General features: G+C 46.3%; 1 protein-coding gene across 4 annotated transcripts in view; it reads right to left on the bottom strand.

Moving 5' to 3' along the window:
- Positions 1-1,805: 1,805 nt before the first annotated feature.
- The window catches only part of LOC134957652 (tenascin-N-like), a 618,734-nt gene continuing 599,505 nt past the window's right edge, over positions 1,806-21,034 (bottom strand). For all 4 annotated transcript variants that reach the window (XM_063939692.1, XM_063939695.1, XM_063939693.1 and 1 more), the window contains 6 exons: positions 19,040-19,172; positions 7,921-8,072; positions 7,711-7,807; positions 5,435-5,599; positions 5,174-5,337; positions 1,806-2,619 (listed from right to left, as the gene is read on the bottom strand). In XM_063939692.1, coding sequence (XP_063795762.1) covers positions 2,536-2,619; positions 5,174-5,337; positions 5,435-5,599; positions 7,711-7,807; positions 7,921-8,072; positions 19,040-19,172 — 795 coding nt within the window. In that variant the 3' untranslated portion in view covers positions 1,806-2,535. The remainder of the gene's footprint in view (positions 2,620-5,173; positions 5,338-5,434; positions 5,600-7,710; positions 7,808-7,920; positions 8,073-19,039; positions 19,173-21,034) is intronic.

Genomic DNA, 21,034 nt, shown 5'->3' with positions numbered 1-21,034 from the left:
TGGTACAAGGAGTACTACTGTGTGGCGTAATGTGTATAAGTGGTACTCCTGTGTAGTATAAGGAGTACTACTGTGTGGCGTAATGTGTATAAGTGGTACTCCTGTGTGCTATAAGGAGTACTATTGTGTGGCGTAATGTGTACAAGTGGTACTCCTGTGTGGTATAAGGAGTACTACTGTGTGGCATAATGTGTACAAGTGGTACTCCTGTGTGGTATAAGGAGTACTACTGTGTGGCGTAATGTGTATAAGTGGTACTCCTGTGGAGTATAAGGAGTACTACTGTGTGGCGTAATGTGTATAAGTGGTACTCCTGTGTGCTATAAGGAGTACTATTGTGTGGCGTAATGTGTACAAGTGGTACTCCTGTGTGCTATAAGGAGTACTATTGTGTGGCGTAATGTGTACAAGTGGTACTCCTGTGTGGTATAAGGAGTACTACTGTGTGGCGTAATGTGTATAAGTGGTACTCCTGTGTGGTATAAGGAGTACTACTGTGTGGCGTAATGTGTATAAGTGGTACTCCTGTGTAGTATAAGGAGTACTACTGTGTGGCGTAATGTGTATAAGTGGTACTCCTGTGTGCTATAAGGAGTACTACTGTGTGGCGTAATGTGTATAAGTGGTACTCCTGTGTGGTATAAGGAGTACTACTGTGTGGCATAATGTGTATAAGTGGTACTCCTGTGTGGTATAAGGAGTACTACTGTGTGGTATAATGTGTATAAGTGGTACTCCTGTGTGGTATAAGGAGTACTACTGTGTGGGCATAAAGTGTATAAGTGGTACTCCTGTGTGGTATAAGGAGTACTACTGTGTGGCGTAATGTGTATAAGTGGTACTCCTGTGTGGTATAAGGAGTACTACTGTGTGGGCATAAAGTGTATAAGTGGTACTCCTGTGTGGTATAAGGAGTACTACTGTGTGGCGTAATGTGTATAAGTGGTACTCCTGTGTGGTATAAGGAGTACTACTGTGTGGGCACAAAGTATATAAGTGGTACTCCTATGTGGTATAAGGAGTACTACTGTGTGGCGTAATGTGTGTAAGTGCCACTACTGTATGGTGTAATTCGACTAAGGGACACTACTGTGCTGTGTAATGTGAATTGGTACTATTATGTGGCCACGCCCCATCCCCATAAAGCCACGCCCCTATATTTTAGACACGTGCACTGTCCCTCATTTGGCACAGGGCACCAAAATGTCTAGTTACGACACTGACTGGCGATAAATTCTAATAGATGGCACACCCCCAGAGGAGAGCAGAGACTGGCACATGGAGAACTTCCTGAAATTTGGAAGTCTGCAGCACAATCCAGGAGAATAGGCAAATTTGCAATTGGTTATTAGGGGCCTATTCATTATCCTTAAAAGTAGGTGAAAATATTATTTCTCAACTTATTTTGTAAAACTAAAATGCTGGCCCCATTCATTAAACAGGTAACACTGCTTACTGGGCATCCCCATAGCACAACATGGTCCCCGTGCACTAGTTATGGGAACCTCTTCATTTTCCAATTCATTCAACTCTGGAAATACTGTACGTACATCCCATAGCAAGATGCATATATCCAACCGACAAACTGTATTGTTCCTATTTGTGTCCTACCTCCCAGACACACAAACACTCACACTCACGCACCCACACACATTCACTCACGCACCAACCCACCCACACGCACATATTTATTTAAAAAAAAAAACACAACAAATGTACAATCCATGAAAATCCGACACAGAAGGTGACACTAATAGTGCCCTGCAATAAAGTACAGGAAAGAAAGTGCTGTCCCCAGGCAATAATTTCTGTAAATGTCTTTATTTTTCACTTTTAGTACAGATGTCTTGTAGTGCACCATACAACTATATACACATGTACTGTACAGGTGACAGTGGGGTGAGAGATTAGTTTGCCAGCAAGAAAAACACTGTAGAAAAAATACTATTTACACATTCTGCCTGTACCGGGGAAGAGGACTGCTGTAATCAGTCCCATCCACATCCTGACCTGTAACAAACACAACACAAACATCATCTCATCAAAACTTGCTGCGCAGATTTTGCCTTAAATAAACGTTAAAAACTTTGAATCCGGTTAAATACTAGAAATATAACGTTGTGCATAAAATAAAAGAGAAATCAGGTACAGAGTATTCTACAGCTGTAGGGTTGGCTTAGTCTATCTGGATCTTCCTGGCCGTTAATAAAATCTATCTGAAATATTCTTGCATTTTGGTTCTAGAAAAAGAACAGAACTCACAACTGCACTAGATCTGCAGCATTCTACTGGGATAGGCTGTTTCCCTGCATCTCGTGGGGAAATGGTAAGGATTAGGCTTAGACATGTGACTCGTAAGAACCTATCAGTAGACATGAGCATAAAACAACCAATTTGCATATTTGTGAATTGTAGTCCTGAGACCTTTGACTGTAAATTGTCAAATGTCGCAGAATTTCAAGAAGACACAATTTTTAGAGAGAAAACATTGGATGCGGTGGCAGCACTCCAGCTTGGTCTTCCTGCTGTTCTTCCTCAGGACATCTCTATGGGCCTCATCTTCATTTCCACAACTGGAATGGAAAACTCATGGCCCTTCCAAGGCTCCCAATTGACTCCCTGAAAACCAGAAAAAAAATTGGCTGAAAACTGTAAAGGCTGTAACAATATTGGAGTGAGATAACGTAATCTTAGTACGTGATTCCATGACACCATGGCCCTCATTCCGAGTTGATCGCTCGCTAGCTACTTTTAGCAGCCGTGCAAACGCATAGTCGCCGCCCACGGGGGAGTGTATTTTCGCTTTGCAGGTGTGCGATCGCATGTGCAGCCGAGCGGTACAAAAACATTTTGTGCAAAACAAGACCAGCCCTGTAGTTACTTATCCTGTGCGATGATTCTAGCATCGGAGGTCCCAGAATTGACGTCAGATACCCGCCCTGCAAACGCCTGGTCATGCCTGCGTTTTCCCTACCACTCCCAGAAAACGGTCAGTTGACACCTATAAACGCCCTCTTCCTGTCAATCTCCTTGCGATCGGCTGTGCGAATGGAATCGTCGCTAGAAGCATTGCACAGCAACGATGCTGTTTGTACCCGTACGACGCGCGTGCTCATTGCGGTGCATACGCATTCGTAGTTTTGCCGTTTTTTTACCTGATCGCTGCGCTGCGAAAATCGGCAGCGTGCGATCAACTCGGAATGATCCCCTATATCCCAGGTGGGGGTGAAAATATAAGACCACGTTAGACTTGTTTTCCCTAAAAGGAGACAAAAATTATCTGAGGCAGAGTTGGAATAGAAATCGGGCACATGTGCTCCCACTTTTTGTGCATGGGAAGGTGAATATTCGCCCATTTACAGACTTGTACGCATCTTGGCATCTTCCTACGCTTGATTTGCTCCTAATTATCATTCTTATAATCGTGCACTTGGGGCAAATGATACGCCGTGTGTATTCTTCTGTCCATCCAGCAGGTGTCAGAATGGGGCATAAAGGGGAATGCAGTGGTAGCGGCTCATGCTTAAAAGGTGTGGCCAGTTATTACGGGGAGAGACTAGCACACACATGGACATCCATAAGAGACCATGTATCTGACCCTCTAGTAGAGTATCAATGTATAGTTTGACTGCATTATCTGGAACCTGACATTAGTGGAAGGGTTGGGGCCATCAGGCAGTGGGACCCACTGAGGATTTCCCCTGTACCTCTGTGGGCAGGTCTGACCTAGCCCAACTCTGCATTGCCCACCGCTGGGGTGACTCACCCTCAGTGAACCTTGCCTAGCTGAGAATGACCCTTCACAGTGCAGTTATGTTTCTTCTTTTGTAAATGTAGTGCAACTGAAATACATACAGCTCAGCGTAACCATCACCTGTGTGCACTCAGATTCAGAGCATGCGCAGTGTGACAACACGCAGGTACTTTCAGCTCTGCATGCCCCCTAATATCTACCATATATTTTATCATTAGCTAAAGGCTCTCCAGCAGCCACAGACTGGAGCCGATCAGATGCCGCAGCATTGCTAGCCTGCGGCATGTGAACCTAGGGTAAAAAGGGGAGTGGTCACGCATCACGTGGGAAGGTTGAGTGGCCTTACAGTGGCACCAGGCATGTGAAGATCTCTACAAATGCTCAGCTCACACTGCAGATATCAGCAGGACTGAAACTAGTATCAGAAATCATTAATTGAGTCCAGGGCCGGAGTAGGGCAAAAATACTCCCTGTGGCGGCCCCATCCTCAGAACATGCCCTGGCCAAAGGGATCAAGAGAAGCACAGGGGGTCAAGGCGATGGCTTTCTAGGTTGCAGGGTACCATGGGCAATGGCATCACTTGCCCATCTCTACTTACAGCTCTGACTGGACCTATTATTACGTCTGGGGTTGTTGTATCATTGGAGAAATTTCCAGAAATCCCTTCGCAGTATGATGATCTCAGGCTCAGTTTCTTACATAGAAGTAAAGGTAGAGCGCTTATGGAAGCAGATGTCTTTAATCTTAGTGTATTATGTTAATGGCTTTGGAATGGAGCCAGAAATAGCAGTGAAATTATGTAAATGTCTTATTTCCCATCAGTCTTCTCCGCAGCGGCCTGAAATCAGCAGAACATCCATTCATTCCTGTGGAGATCAGACCCTATACCGGCTGTTTTACAACCTAGCTAGACACTCTGAGCATCTGCAAATCTATTCCAAGCCCATTCTGTAAAGTGATATGAAGTCACAAGGGCCCCACTGCTCCCAGGGGTGAATATCTGACACACAAGGGCCGCACTGCTCCCAGGGGTGAATATCTGACACACAAGGGCCGCACTGCTCCCAGGGGTGAATATCTGACTCACAAGGGCCCCACTGCTCCCAGGGGTTAATATCTGACACACAAGGGCCGCACTGCTCCCAGGGGTTAATATCTGACACACAAGGGCCGCACTGCTCCCAGGGGTGAATATCTGACACACAAGGGCCGCACTGCTCCCAGGGGTGAATATCTGACACAAAAGCCATCACCGTATGTGTGATTCATCGCCTACTAAACCTGACCAGTTGTCTTTTGGACATATTGTGCTTTGTATAATACCGATGTCTGAATGACATTCTGAAACCCCCCCTGGTGAGTCACAGTGCCGGCCACATGTATGCCTTAGCCAAAAGATGTTGCCTTTTATTAAATACCTGGCTGTGGTTGTTATCTCCATACTGTCCATTAGGATTGGCAAGGTGGCAGTTCTTGTACCAGAAGGCACCGCGGTGGGAGAGGGCACAGTTAGTGAGTGCTATGTCATTATCCCTGTCCCACGTGGAATATTTCCATCCATTGTGATATCCAAGAGCATCACCTGAAACAGCATGAGAGAAAGTGACCTGTGAGTGATGTACTGGCATAGAGCAGACATACAACTACACCCAAATAATATCCATGGCGTAACATATCACCTGCTGTGCCTGAGTAGTCACCGACTGTCAGCTTGTACTTATCTCTAGAAGACCCCACACGGAAGGTGCGATAAACAGCGTAAGCAGACTCATTGCCAGCACGGAGATCCACACGCAGCTCATACTGCACAGGGGTGGAGGTCAGTTTATGAATCCATTCCAGACCTGCAGAGATAGATATAGAAAATGACATTTCCTCTTATTCTGCTAAAATGCTTCAGTAGCTCATTCCTAAAGCTCCCAAACCCCACATCCTGCTGACAGTCAGTGCCAGAGACAGAGGAAGAATCAGGGCACTTAGCCATATTTATTCACTTGTGACAGCACGAGGCACAGCTGAGATAAATACCGCACAGGACAGCTTCAGTGTTTGATGATATCAGTCAGTGCTGAGCGTAATGTTTACCTAAGCCTCCTGTTGTCTGTCAGAGCACAGAATGGCTGGATGTTCGTACAGTGTGGCCATATACAGTAAGGGATGCAGTTAAATTGCCGGCAGTCAGGATACCGACGCCGGAATCCCGACTGATCCCTACAGTACATGGGTGCTCAGATAGGTTGCATCCAGTTATTCAATGCACTCCCCTTCACTCATTTCCCAGCACAACCCTATGGAGATGCAAGGGAAAGTGAGCAATATTGTGGTTGCGATGATCTACCGTTCCGAGTACTCTCTATAGAGGTGTGAAGTCACATTATAAGGCAGATTGTCCTTATACTTTAGCCTTCTGTTCTAGCCACAAGTGGGGAGGGCACTGTGCAGTGGGGGTAGATGGTGGAACGACGAGGTCCAGCTTTTTGCTGATAAATGCAACAGACTATTGCCAATGTTACAGCGTGTAGCCTGTTCAGACCAGGAGAGAGTCTATAGTGGCACCATAACATCACCAGTGCTGACTCTCCCCATTCCTAACCCTATGTATCCTGAAGTAACCAAATAATGTGCAGTAAACATTATTTCTAAAGGGTTAAAAAGGTAGATTTTCATTATATTATTGTAGATCATGTATAAAATATAAAGCAGTGGGCTGATCACTTTATAGAGTGGTTAAACTCCTGCCAGAGATGCCACATTATGGGGGAGATGTACTAAGCCTCAGAGGGCGGTATTCAATTCTTTTCACCCCTTTCACACCCGTTCTGTTTCTGCGTGGTATCATCATTTCAGCTCGACACCCCGGCGTAGCGAGGCACCCTAACCCTTTACACAGCTAAACCTGATTACTATGGGCGCAAAATATGCGCGATAATGGGGATCACTTTACAAAGGAGATTGGGTGTGATATATCATTTGAACACCACCTAATGAGTGATGAAGTGGAGAAAGATAAAGAACCAGCCAATCAGCTCCTAACTGCCATGTTGCAGGCTGTGTTTGAAAAATGACAGTTCAGCGCTGATTGGTTGGTAATTTATCTCTCTCCACTTTATCCCTCTCTACGACTTAGAACATCTGCCCCTATGACATATAAGGTCTGATGCCTCCTGATGCTATATGACACGTGACTGCGGTTGTGCTATCACTAGCTCTAATCATTGATGTAGCACATTCTTACAATGGGTGATGTAACATAAGAGACATTGGGGGTCATTCCGAGTTGTTCGCTCGTTATTATTTTTTCGCAATGGAGCGATTAGTCGCTAATGCGCAATGTCCGCAGTGCGACTGCGCCAAGTAAATTTGCTATGCAGTTAGGTATTTTACTCACGGCATTACGAGGTTTTTTCTTCGTTCTGGTGTTCGGAGTGTGATTGACAGGAAGTGGGTGTTTCTGGGCGGAAACTTCCCTTTTTATGGGAGTGTGTGAAAAAACGCTACCGTTTCTGGGAAAAACGCAGGAGTGGCTGGAGAAACGGAGGAGTGTCTGGGCGAATGCTGGGTGTGTTTGCGACGTCAAACCAGGAACGACAAGCACTGAACTGATCGCACTGGAAGAGTAAGTTTCGAGCTACTCAGAAACTGCACAGAGAAGTCTTTTCGCAATATTGCGAATCTTTCGTTCGCAATTTTGATAAGCTAAGATTCACTCCCAGTAGGTGGCGGCTTAGCGTGTGCAATGCTGCTAAAAGCAGCTTGCGAGCGAACAACTCGGAATGACCACCATTACACAGTAATTAAATATACTGAAAATAAAAGAATCCTAAATAAACATAAATCTACCGCTGTTATTATTACTATTTTTTTTGTCTGATTTCTATAAAAGGGTGTGGCGGTGACCTAATGACATGCCAAAATGTTATATCCAAATTTTGCATGTTTGTGTCGTATTACTCACCAAGCCAGTACTCATCATTGGGATCTCCAAATCCATCCACGTATGTCCTCCAGCGCTGATAAAAGTCCAGCTTTCCAGTGGTCCGCCTCTGGAATACCTGTATGGTGTATAAGGAATGGGCATAATGTCAGACACTGGATAATGATAGCATTACTGAGCAACAGGACATGAATGCAGCATTGCTGAGATGTGGAACCTTGTGGCACTTACAATCCATCCTCCGTTGTCAGTATCCTGGTCACAGTATGCTTTGATGCCATTTGTGTTCTCCCCTCCAGGGTAGATAGTATATACACCACTTGCTTTGTTGCCAGCAAGCCGAACTTGTGCACAATTCACAGGGAAGGGGATGATCATAGACCCTGGTATGGAGAAATGGAAGGACGTATTGAGAAAGACACACCTCAGAGAAGAAAACAAGACAATTATGTTTGTCTCCAGTTAGCTGATTGGTTTGCAGTTGGTTTGTAGTTGAACGTGTGGATGTATTGCCTTGTCTAGTTAGCCATCTCATTGGTCAGGACAACTTGGAGAATGTACCTCAGCAATTACAGTTGGTTTATTTAAGTCACATGGGTGTATGATTTCTTTGGCACCTATCACCTAGACATCTGTTGGCCCTACATAAATTAGAGGCTGCCGCTGCCATGATGTTGGCAGTTCCAACATTCATGATCTTATAGCCAAATAATGCACTAGCAACTTGTGACATTACTGAGGTACTTCATGAGCAAAATGTCACCAGGCCCTGGTTTCAAGTGGCTATATAGGCCACATTTTCATAAATATGTGCCAGCTGCTCTCTATGTCCTGGGCTTTTGGTGAGTGTGAGTTTGGCTCTAACACTTTTCTAGTGAGCTATGAAGAAGGGTGGAACAAAACAAGTTTACTCTTTCCAATAACCATCCTATTCCCAACACTGTATAATTTGTGCTTCCAATAGTTCCTATTCCCAATCCTTTGTAATTTGTGCTTCCAATAGCTCCTATTCCCAATCCTGTATAATTTGTGCTTCCAATAGTTCCTATTTCCAATCCTTTGTAATTTGTGCTTCCAATAGTTCCTATTCCCAATCCTGTGTAATTTATGACTCCAATAGCTCCTATTCCCAATCCTGTATAAACTGTGCTTCCAATAGGTCTCATCCCCAATTCTGGATCACCTGTGCTTCCGATAGTTCCTATTCCCAATCCTGTGTAATTTATGACTCCAATAGCTCCTATTTCCAATCCTGTATAATCTGTGCTTCCGATGGCTCCTATTCCCAATCCTGTATAATATGTGCTACTGATAGGTCCTATTCTCAATCCCGTGTCATCTGTGCTTCAAATAGCTCCTATGCCCAGTCCTGTGAAATCTGTGCTTCTGATAGCTCCTGTTCTCAATCCTGTGTAATCTGTGCTCAGGATGGCTCCTATTCCCAATCCTGTGTGATCTGTGCTTCCAATAGTTCCTATTCCCAATCCTGTGTCATCTGTGCTTCCAATAGTTTCTATTCCCAATCCTGTGTAATTTATGACTCCAATAGCTCCTATTTACAATCCTGTATATCTGTGCTTCCGATGGCTCCTATTCCCAATCCTGTATAATATGCGCTTCCGATAGGTCCTATTCTCAATCCTGTATAATATGTGCTTCTGATAGGTCCTATTCTCAATCCCGTGTCATCTGTGCTTCAAATAGCTCCTATGCCCAGTCCTGCGAAATCTGTGCTTCTGATAGCTCCTGTTCTCAATCCTGTGTAATCTGTGCTCAGGATGGCTCCTATTCCCAATCCTGTGTAATCTGTGCTTCCAATAATTCCTATTCCCAAACCTGTGTCATCTGTGCTTCCAATAGTTTCTATTCCCAATCCTGTGTAATTTATGACTCCAATAGCTCCTATTTACAATCCTGTATATCTGTGCTTCCGATGGCTCCTATTCCCAATCCTGTATAATATGCGCTTCCGATAGGTCCTATTCTCAATCCCGTGTCATCTGTACTTCAAATAGCTCCTATGCCCTGTCCTGCGAAATCTGTGCTTCTGATAGCTCCTGTTCTCAATCCTGTACAATCTGTGTTTCAGATAGCTCCTTTTCACAATCCAGTGTAATTTATGACTCAAACAGCTATTATTCCCAATCCTCTATAATCTGTGTTTCCGATAGCTCCTATTCCCAGTCCTGTGTCATCTGTGCTCAGGATGGCTCCTATTCCCAATCCTGTGTAATCTGTGCTTCCAACACTGTAGTTCCTATTACCAATCCTGTGTAATCTGTGCTCAGGATGGCTCCTATTCCCAATCCTGTGTAATCTGTGCTTCCAATAGTTCCTATTACCAATCCTGTGTAATTTGTGCTTCCAATAGTTCCTATTACCAATTCTGTGTAATCTGTGCTTCCAATAGTTCCTATTACCAATCCTGTGTCATCTGTGCTTCCAATAGTTCCTATTTCCAATCCTGTGTAATCTGTGCTCCCAATAGTTCCTATTCCCAATCCTGTATAATTTGTGCTTCCAATAGTTCCTATTACCAATCCTTTGTAATTTGTGCCTCCAATAGTTCCTATTCCCAATCCTGTGTAATCTGTGCTTCCGATGGCTCCTATTCCCAATCCTGTATAATCTGTGTTTCAATACTTTATATTCACAATCCTGTGTAATTTAAGATTCCAACAGCTCCTATTCCCAATCATGCATAATCTGTGCTTCCAATAGCTCCTATTCTCAAACTTGTAAAACATAGGGACATATATTAGCAGAACTATAAGGCAATCATGATATAAAGGGACACTAACCTCAAAAATGTTCCGTGCTTACTAGTTTAGCTGTACCTAAAGCAAGGGGAATGTATGTGTATTCCCCACTCTTTGTTTTATATTATTGATCTACACAGGTTATATGAAAACTAAGGGGTTAGAAACATAAAATTTGATGGCAGATAAGAACCACTTGGCCGATCAAGTCTGCCCCTTTTTTATCCTTTTGGTAATCTCAATCCTTTTTGATCCTTAGTTCTTTGTAAGGATATTCATATGCCTATCCCAAGCATGTTTAAATTGCTCTACTGCAGTGAAGAGATGTATCAGATCTCCTAAAAAGGGTAAAAGGAGTTACCCATAGCATCCAATTACTTTTTAGCTGCTGTGTGCATGTACGTGATAAACGTTAGCTAGAAGCCAATTGGCCACTATGGGTATCTTCTCCTTCTGATACACAGGTACAGTAATTCTACTAGGTAATGTCAAAATACACATCCTTTATAGTAGAATACTCTGTAGAATGTCCGGAAGGCTCTCGCAATTGGCAAAGTCCTTCCCAACTCCGTAGTGAAACGGGTGAGAGGGATGATTACATTATTCATGTTGCCCGTGCCCCCTCCCACCTACACACTTGCCACCATAAAGTAGACAAGCATGCCTTTAATATTACAGTATCATTAAATAATTCTAGAATTAAACAGAACTTCTAATATCAATAGTCAAGAAAGTGTGGCATATGTTCAGAGGTTGTTCCAATATAAGACACTGAGGGGGACATGTACTAAGCAGTGATAAAAGTGGAGCAATGAGCCAGTGGAGAAGTTGCCCATGGCAACCAATCAGCATTGACATAACATTTATAATTTGCATACTATAAAAGTATACAGAGCAGCTGATTTGGTTGCCATGGGCAGCTTCTCCACTGGCTCACTTCTCCACTTTTATCACTGCTTAGTACATGTCCCCCTTAGTACTAAAGTCAGTATAATTAAATGTGATAAGACTTCACAAGCGTATTGGCTCACTGGCCGCTTCATTATGTGATCCTGTTGTTTGTCCATGTGTTAGATGAGTAAGAAAAGTGCAGAGCAGAAGGTACCGCAAACAGGTGAAAAATATAATAGCTCCATGCTCAACAACTGAAATAAAAATCTGAGCAATAAATAAAATACATTGTCAAGATTCCAGGAAATGTGCAGCTTGACTGGTGCGGAGCCTGGAGGATGAAAGAAAGAAAGCAGGTGATGTGGAAATTCCTCCCCATCCCGTATTCATCCAATAAAACTTCCTCAATACTTTGAAATATGTTGGGGAGGAAATTCCTTTTATCCAGCAAATCCATACTACTTCAGCTGCACATTTACTGGAATCCTGGCAGTCTGTGCCTCTTGTTGTAGCAGATATGTACGCCGTTCAGACAGTTAGGATGGTTTCTCCAGCAGAAGTGCAGCGTTACCAGAGCACTTTGTGGCTACTATGAAATATTGGCCCAGGTATGAAGAAGGGGTGGAGCCATAATTTCTCTATCGTCCTAGTGGATGCTGGGGTTCCTGAAAGGACCATGGGGAATAGCGGCTCCGCAGGAGACAGGGCACAAAAAGTAAAGCTTTTTCAGATCAGGTGGTGTGCACTGGCTCCTCCCCCTATGACCCTCCTCCAGACTCCAGTTAGATTTTTGTGCCCGGCCGAGAAGGGTGCAATCTAGGTGGCTCTCCTAAAGAGCTGCTTAGAAAAAGTTTAGCTAGGTTTTTTATTTTACAGTGATTCCTGCTGGCAACAGGATCACTGCAGCGAGGGACTGAGGGGAGAAGGAGTCAACTCACCTGCGTGCAGGATGGATTGGCTTCTTGGCTACTGGACATCAAGCTCCAGAGGGACGATCACAGGTACAGCCTGGATGGTCACCGGAGCCGCGCCGCCGGCCCCCTTGCAGATGCTGAAGTCAGAAGAGGTCCAGAATCGGCGGCTGAAGACTCCTGCAGTCTTCTAAAGGTAGCGCACAGCACTGCAGCTGTGCGCCATTTTCCTCTCAGCACACTTCACACGGCAGTCACTGAGGGTGCAGGGCGCTGGGAGGGGGGCGCCCTGGGAGGCAAATGAATACCTATAAAGGCTAAAAATACCTCACATATAGCCCCTAGAGGCTATATGGAGATATTTAACCCCTGCCTGATTTTTCTAAATAGCGGGAGACGAGCCCGCCAGAAAAGGGGCGGGGCCTATCTCCTCAGCACACGGCGCCATTTCCTCTCACAGCTCCGCTGGTCAGGACGGCTCCCAAGTCTCTCCCCTGCACTGCACTACAGAAACAGGGTAAAACAGAGAGGGGGGGGCAAATTTATGGCGATATTTTGATATAACAAAGCAGCTATAAGGGAGCACTTATTATAAGGCTATCCCTGATATATATATAGCGCTTTTGGTGTGTGCTGGCAAACTCTCCCTCTGTCTCCCCAAAGGGCTAGTGGGTCCTGTCTTCGTTAGGAGCATTCCCTGTGTGTCTGCTGTGTGTCGGTACGTGTGTGTCGACATGTATGAGGACGATATTGGTGTGGAGGCGGAGCAATTGCCAAATATGAGGATGTCACCCCCTAGGGAGTCGACACCAGAATGGATGCCTTTATTTATGGAACTACGGGATAGTGTCAACACGCTAAAGCAGTCGTTTGACGACATGAGGCGGCCGGACAATCAATTAGTGCCTGTCCAGGCGACTCAAACACCGTCAGGGGCTGTGAAACGCCCTTTGCCTCAGTCGGTCGACACAGACCCAGACGCAGGCACTGACTCCAGTGGTGACGGTGACGATTCAACCGTATTTTCCAGTAGGGCCACACGTTATATGATTTTGGCAATGAAGGAGGCGTTACATTTAGCTGATACTACAGGTACCACTAAACAGGGTATTATGTGGGGTATGAAAAAACTACCTATAGTTTTTCCTGAATCAGAAGAATTAAATGACGTGTGTAATGAAGCGTGGGTTGCCCCTGATAAAAAGCTGATAATTTCAAAGAAATTATTGGCATTATACCCTTTCCCGCCAGAGGTTAGGGAGCGCTGGGAAACACCTCCTAGGGTGGACAAGGCGCTAACACGCTTATCTAAACAAGTGGCGTTACCCTCTCCTGAGACGGCCGCACTTAAAGATCCATCAGATAGGAGGATGGAAAATATCCAAAAAAGTATATACACACATGCAGGTGTTATACTACGACCAGCTGTAGCGACTGCCTGGATGGGCAGTGCTGGGGTAGTTTGGTCAGAGTCCCTGATTGAAAATATTGATACCCTGGACAGGGACAATATTTTACTGTCGTTAGAACAAATAAAGGATGCATTTCTTTATATGCGTGATGCACAGAGGGATATCTGCACACTGGCATCACGGGTAAGTGCTATGTCCATTTCGGCCAGAAGAGCTTTGTGGACGCGACAGTGGACAGGCGATGCGGATTCAAAACGGCATATGGAAGTTTTGCCGTATAAAGGGGAGGAGTTATTTGGAGTCGGTCTATCAGATTTGGTGGCCACGGCTACAGCCGGGAAATCCACCTTTCTACCTCAAGTCACTCCCCAACAGAAAAAGGCACCGACTTTTCAACCGCAGCCCTTTCGTTCCTTTAAAAATAAGAGAGCAAAGGGCTATTCATATCTGCCACGAGGCAGAGGTCGAGGGAAGAGACAGCAACACGCAGCTCCTTCCCAGGAACAGAAGCCCTCCCCGGCTTCTACAAAAGCCTCAGCATGACGCTGGGGCTTCTCAAGCGGACTCGGGGACGGTGGGCGGTCGTCTCAAAAATTACAGCGCGCAGTGGGCTCACTCGCAGGTAGATCCCTGGATCCTGCAGATAATATCTCAAGGGTACAGGTTGGAATTAGAGACAGATCCACCTCGCCGTTTCCTGAAGTCTGCTTTACCAACGTCCCCCTCCGAAAGGGAGACGGTTTTGGAAGCCATTCACAAGCTGTACTCTCAGCAGGTGATAGTCAAGGTACCTCTTCTACAACAAGGGAAGGGGTATTATTCCACTCTTTTTGTGGTACCGAAGCCGGATGGCTCGGTAAGGCCTATTCTAAATCTGAAGTCCTTGAACCTGTACATAAAGAAGTTCAAGTTCAAGATGGAGTCACTCAGAGCAGTGATAGCGAACCTGGAAGAGGGGGACTTTATGGTATCCTTGGACATCAAGGATGCGTATCTCCACGTTTCAATTTACCCCTCACACCAGGGGTACCTCAGGTTCGTTGTACAAAACTGTCACTATCAGTTTCAGACGCTGCCGTTCGGATTGTCCACGGCACCTCGGATCTTTACAAAGGTAATGGCCGAGATGATGATTCTTCTTCGAAGAAAAGGCATATTAATTATCCCATACTTGGACGATCTCCTAATAAGGGCGAGGTCCAGAGAACAGCTAGAGATGGGATTAGCACTGTCTCAAGAAGTGCTAAAACAGCACGGGTGGATTCTGAATATTCCAAAATCCCAGTTAATGCCGACAACTCGTCTGCTGTTCCTAGGGATGATTCTGGACACGGTTCAGAAAAAGGTTTTTCTCCCGGAGGAAAAAGCCAAGGAGTTATCCGAGCTTGTCAGGAACCTCCTAAAACCAGGAAAGGTGTCTGTACATCAATGCACAAGAGTCCTGGGAAAAATGGTGGCTTCTTACGAAGCAATTCCATTCGGCAGATTCCACGCAAGAATTTTCCAAAGGGATCTGTTGGACAAATGGTCAGGGTCGCATCTTCAGATGCACCTACGGATAACCCTGTCTCCAAGGACAAGGGTGTCTCTTCTGTGGTGGTTGCAGAGTCCTCATCTATTGGAGGGCCGCAGATTCGGCATACAGGATTGGATCCTGGTGACCACGGACGCCAGCCTGAGAGGCTGGGGAGCAGTCACACAAGGAAGAAACTTCCAGGGAGTATGGACGAGCCTGGAAACGTCTCTTCACATAAACATTCTGGAACTAAGAGCAATATACAATGCTCTAAGCCAGGCAGAACCTCTGCTTCAGGGAAAACCGGTGTTGATCCAGTCGGACAACATCACGGCAGTCGCCCATGTGAACAGACAGGGCGGCACAAGAAGCAGGAGTGCAATGGCAGAAGCTGCAAGGATTCTTCGCTGGGCAGAGAATCATGTGATAGCACTGTCAGCAGTGTTCATCCCGGGAGTGGACAACTGGGAAGCAGACTTCCTCAGCAGACACGATCTTCACCCGGGAGAGTGGGGACTTCATCCAGAAGTCTTCCACATGCTGGTAACCCGTTGGGAAAGACCAATGGTGGACATGATGGCGTCTCGCCTCAACAAAAAACTGGACAGGTATTGCGCCAGGTCAAGAGATCCGCAGGCAATAGCTGTGGACGCGCTGGTAACGCCTTGGGTGTACCAGTCGGTGTATGTGTTTCCTCCTCTGCCTCTCATACCAAAAGTATTGAGAATTATACGGCAAAGAGGCGTAAGAACGATACTAGTGGTTCCGGATTGGCCAAGAAGGACTTGGTACCCGGAACTTCAAGAGATGATCACGGAAGATCCGTGGCCTCTACCTCTAAGGAGGGACTTGCTTCAGCAGGGTCCCTGTCTGTTTCAAGACTTACCGCGGCTGCGTTTGACGGCATGGCGGTTGAACGCCGGATCCTAAAGGAAAAAGGCATGCCGGAAGAAGTCATTCCTACTTTGATTAAAGCAAGGAAGGAAGTAACCGTGCAACATTATCACCGAATTTGGCGAAAATATGTTGCGTGGTGCGAAGATCGGAGTGCTCCGACGGAGGAATTTCAACTGGGTCGATTCCTACATTTCCTGCAATCAGGATTGTCTATGGGTCTCAAATTGGGATCTATTAAGGTTCAAATTTCGGCCCTGTCGATTTTCTTTCAAAAAAAAAAAAAAATTGGCTTCAGTCCCTGAAGTCCAGACCTTTGTTAAGGGAGTGCTGCATATACAGCCTCCTGTGGTGCCTCCAGTGGCACCGTGGGATCTCAATGTGGTTTTGGACTTTCTAAAATCTCATTGGTTTGAACCACTAAATAAGGTGGATTTGAAATATCTCACTTGGAAAGTGACCATGCTTCTAGCCCTGGCTTCTGCCAGGAGAGTATCAGAATTGGCAGCTTTATCTTACAAAAGCCCATATCTGATTTTCCATTCGGACAGGGCAGAACTGCGGACTCGTCCGCATTTTCTCCCTAAGGTGGTGTCAGCATTTCATCTGAACCAGCCTATTGTAGTGCCTGCGGCTACAAGTGACTTGGAGGACTCCAAGTTACTGGACGTTGTCAGAGCATTAAAAATATATATTGCAAGGACAGCTGGAGTCAGAAAATCTGACTCGTTGTTTATATTGTATGCACCCAACAAGATGGGTGCTCCTGCGTCTAAGCAGACGATTGCTCGTTGGATCTGTAGCACAATCCAACTTGCACATTCTGTGGCAGGCCTGCCACAGCCTAAATCTGTAAAGGCCCACTCCACAAGGAAGGTGGGCTCATCTGGGGCGGCTGCCCGAGGGGTCTCGGCATTACAACTTTGCCGAGCAGCTACGTGGTCAGGGGAGAACACGTTTGTAAAATTTTACAAATTTGATACTCTGGCTAAGGAGGACCTGGAGTTCTCTCATTCGGTGCTGCAGAGTCATCCGCACTCTCCCGCCCGTTTGGGAGCTTTGGTATAATCCCCATGGTCCTTTCAGGAACCCCAGCATCCACTAGGACGATAGAGAAAATAAGATTTTACTTACCGATAAATCTATTTCTCGGAGTCCGTAGTGGATGCTGGGCGCCCATCCCAAGTGCGGATTATCTGCATAAATTGTACATAGTTATTGTTAACTAATTCGGGTTATTGTTGAAGGAAGCCATCTTTCAGAGGCTCCGCTGTTATCATACTGTTAACTGGGTTTAGATCACAGGTTGTACGGTGTGATTGGTGTGGCTGGTATGAGTCTTACCCGGGATTCAAAATCCTCCCTTATTGTGTACGCTCGTCCGGGCACAGTACCTAACTGGAGTCTGGAGGAGGGTCATAGGGGGAGGAGCCAGTGCACACCACCTGATCTGAAAAAGCCTTGCTTTTTGTGCCCTGTCTCCTGCGGAGCCGCTATTCCCCATGGTCCTTTCAGGAACCCCAGCATCCACTACGGACTCCGAGAAATAGATTTATCGGTAAGTAAAATCTTATTTTATTGGAATGGCCAAGCCACAGATGGTGCTCTACAGAGGCCCCTGAAGGGTATGTGTACACTGCACCTCATTGACAGTCTGGGGCCCCCAAGCAGCCTTAGGGGCCCTGTACTTTGTTCATGCTCCACCCTCCTCTTGGCACACATAAGCTGGGTACACACTAATGATATGTCATCCTGTCCAGCATGTATCATGTAGTGTGTACCCGCTATGCCGCTGACATAGCGGGTACATGCACGGCCGATGGAAGACATCGCTAGCGAGAGCCATGCTGCCAAATGCTCACCACAGGTTCTAGTCCCACTCTATGGGTGTCGTGGACACCCACGAGTGTGAATAGTTCCTGTTAGACTATCGGGTTTGTTAGGGGGCGGGATCCCGGCATCAGTATTGTGACCGGCAGTCACACAACTACATCCCATAGAGACACACTGTAAAATAAAACATCTCTGGGCGAGGAACATGTGATCTGGAAACTTTAAGGCCAGTATTCAATTAATTGCAGTAATCTACCACAGCTGATTGAGTAGCTGGAGGCTGTTCAATTAGCCCCTATACCCGGCACTTATCGGGGGTTGTGCTTCGAGTAGGCGGGGGGTCTCAAGCCCCCGATGCATAATCCCTGATGAGCAGCCCTTGGTTCAGCGATAACACATGGGTCCGAATACTTATCCCGGATTCCATGTGTTATCGCACAAAAGCGGGACATTTTCCTCCAGACTAAAAAATACAGGCTTTAATTGGATAGCTCAATAATGACCATCGGGAGAAAAATGATTGAAGCTAATTGAATCATTTTAATGCCTAGTGAGATAATTGGGATCTTATCTTGTTAATTTATTAGGTCTTGTACAGTGCCTGTTTGATGTGTGTATGTGGTACTACGGATTAAGTAATAAATGCCGGCAGCTGGTATCCCGGCAGTCAGAAGACCGACGCCAGGATCCCGATGGTGTATATACCAACAGGGGTGAGTTGGGGCTGTTCTCCCCTGTCCCCTAACCTTAAGCCTCCCTTCCTGCAGCTTAACCCTAACCTCCCCCTCTAGTGCCTAAACCTAACCTCCCTTCCGAGCTGGCTAAATCTAACCCACCCTCCCCACAGCCTAAACCTGACCCTCCCTCCCCCGCAGCCTAAACCTCTCCGTGGATTCCTAACCCTAACCCCCATCCCCGCAGCCTAATCCCTCCCCCTTTCCCCCCGAAGCCTAACCCTAACTTCCCTGGGGGACGTCTAAACCCCCCGCTACTAAACCTAACCGCAGTGCTATACTTACTTAGGTCAGAATTCCGATGTCTGTCTCCAGCCAATTGTGACCGGTGTTGGTAAATTAACTGCATCCTGGCAACATAACCCATTGCATCTAATTGACCGGCGTTTTCAATGCTTACCAGTGAAGAACATGGTGGTGGCATGTCTGCTCTTCCGATCCCCTCTGTAAGCCACCAGGTACACTGTGTACTGTGCTCCTTTCTTCAGGCCTTTCAGATCGTAACTCTTACTTGCAGCATCCAATTCAATCTCCTGTTACGCAGATAGAAATCAGTCCATTTACAAAAAGTTTAGGTGCAGGTATTGTGTAACTACAAGTGCCAGCATGCCCTTCCTACAACCAGAGTGCTATTTCATGTTGCCCTACTCCGGGAATTGTGTGTGAGTATGCTCTAAGAGCACCCGGAAAAAAAAGAATAAGCGGATAGTTTCCATCAGGAGTTTTGGATTGACAGTGTTAGTAGTAAATGCTACTGTTACAGTAGACAAGTCATAAGGAACGCTCATGATTTACACAGGTTATGTGGCAGATTAAAACCATGCAGGCCTGAGGTCAGCCAGCCACAGAAGCTGTGTAATTTATTAGTTTAAAGGGATAGTATGGTAAGCCTATTAACCCTCAGTCAGGCGCAGCTGGCCTGACAGGTGCCGCATAGATGTTCTCGCTCCCCTCTCCGCCCCAAGGGGGCGCAGGGGCCTATCCCTCCTAGTACCTTCCTATCTCTAGGTGCTGTTCGAAACCCCCCAAGTCAGTTTTCCCGCCACCTGTGTGGAGTGCAGCAGTGACCGTCCTGGCCTCTCAGGCACACTACGCCCAAACTCCGACGACTTTTGAAGATTCGTTTTTCCTTTTATTTTCATCTATTAATTGTTTATTTTGCTCATTTATGAATGAAAATTACAAAGGTTGTGAATATTTTGCGGAAATATGTAGGTTTGTCCAGGGTGGCCTCTCAGGCACTCTGCGCCCAAACTTATGCTCATGTTTGGTTCGTGTTTTCTCTTTTTTGATCCAGATTTTCTTCTGAAATGGCCCGTAAAACCTACGATTTCTCTCTTTGTACGTCCTAATGAAGGTCACTGATCACTTTAAGAGCGTTAGAAATTGAGCTAATTAGGTGCTAATGACGAATGCACTGCGTCTGAACCCGGGAGTCGCAGAGGTGCGCCTGACGAAGGGTTAATGACGCTCATATACATAAGCTATTCTGCCTGTGTGTGAACAATGTTATTACCGTATATACTCGAGTATAAGCCGACTTTTTCAGCACTTTTTTTTGTGCTGAAAAAGCCCCCTCGGCTTATACTCGACTCAGTGGGAATATGACTTATACTCGAGTCATCCCCGCTCCGGCGCTCCCCCGCTGTCTTGTGAAGGAGGGACACGGAGGGCTCAGCGCGCGCCTCTCCTGTGTCCCTCCTGCATCTCCGGCGGCAGCGGCGGGTCTATTAAATGAAGTACCCGTTCATGAGCTCTGATTGGCTCACGAACCGGCACTTCATTTAACACACACACACGCCGCTGCCGCCGGAGACGCAGGAGGGACACAGGAGAGGCGCGCGCTGTGCCCTCCGTGTCCCTCCTTCACAAGACAGCGGGGGAGCGTCGGAGCGGGGATGGTAAGTTGTACCTGGCACTGGGGGGAGCATATTTGGCACTTGTGGGGGGGGGGGGCATATCTGGCAGTATGAGGGCATATCTGGCACTGTGGGGGCATATCTGGCACTATGAGGGCATATCTGGCACTGTGAGGGCATATCTGGCACTGTGGGGGCATATCTGGCACTATGAGGGCATATCTGGCACTATGAGGGCATATCTGGCACTGTGGGGGCATATCTGGCACTATGAGGGCATATCTGGCACTGTGGGGGCATATCTGGCACTGTGAGGGCATATCCGGCATTGTGGGGGCATATCTGGCACTATGAGGGCATATCTGGCACTGTGGGGGCATATCTGGCAGTATGTGGGCTGTGTACGGCTAGAGCTGCATTTCCCACCCTAAGCTTATACTCGAGTCAATAAGTTTTCCCAGGTTTTTGTGGTAAAATTAGGTGCCTCGGCTTATATTCGGGTCGACTTATACTCGAGTATATACGGTAATATTAAT

This window comes from Pseudophryne corroboree, chromosome 9 (genome assembly GCF_028390025.1).
Source record: "Pseudophryne corroboree isolate aPseCor3 chromosome 9, aPseCor3.hap2, whole genome shotgun sequence".
NCBI classification, from domain to species: Eukaryota; Metazoa; Chordata; class Amphibia; order Anura; family Myobatrachidae; genus Pseudophryne; species Pseudophryne corroboree.
This window is presented reverse-complemented; position numbering and strand designations above follow the sequence as displayed.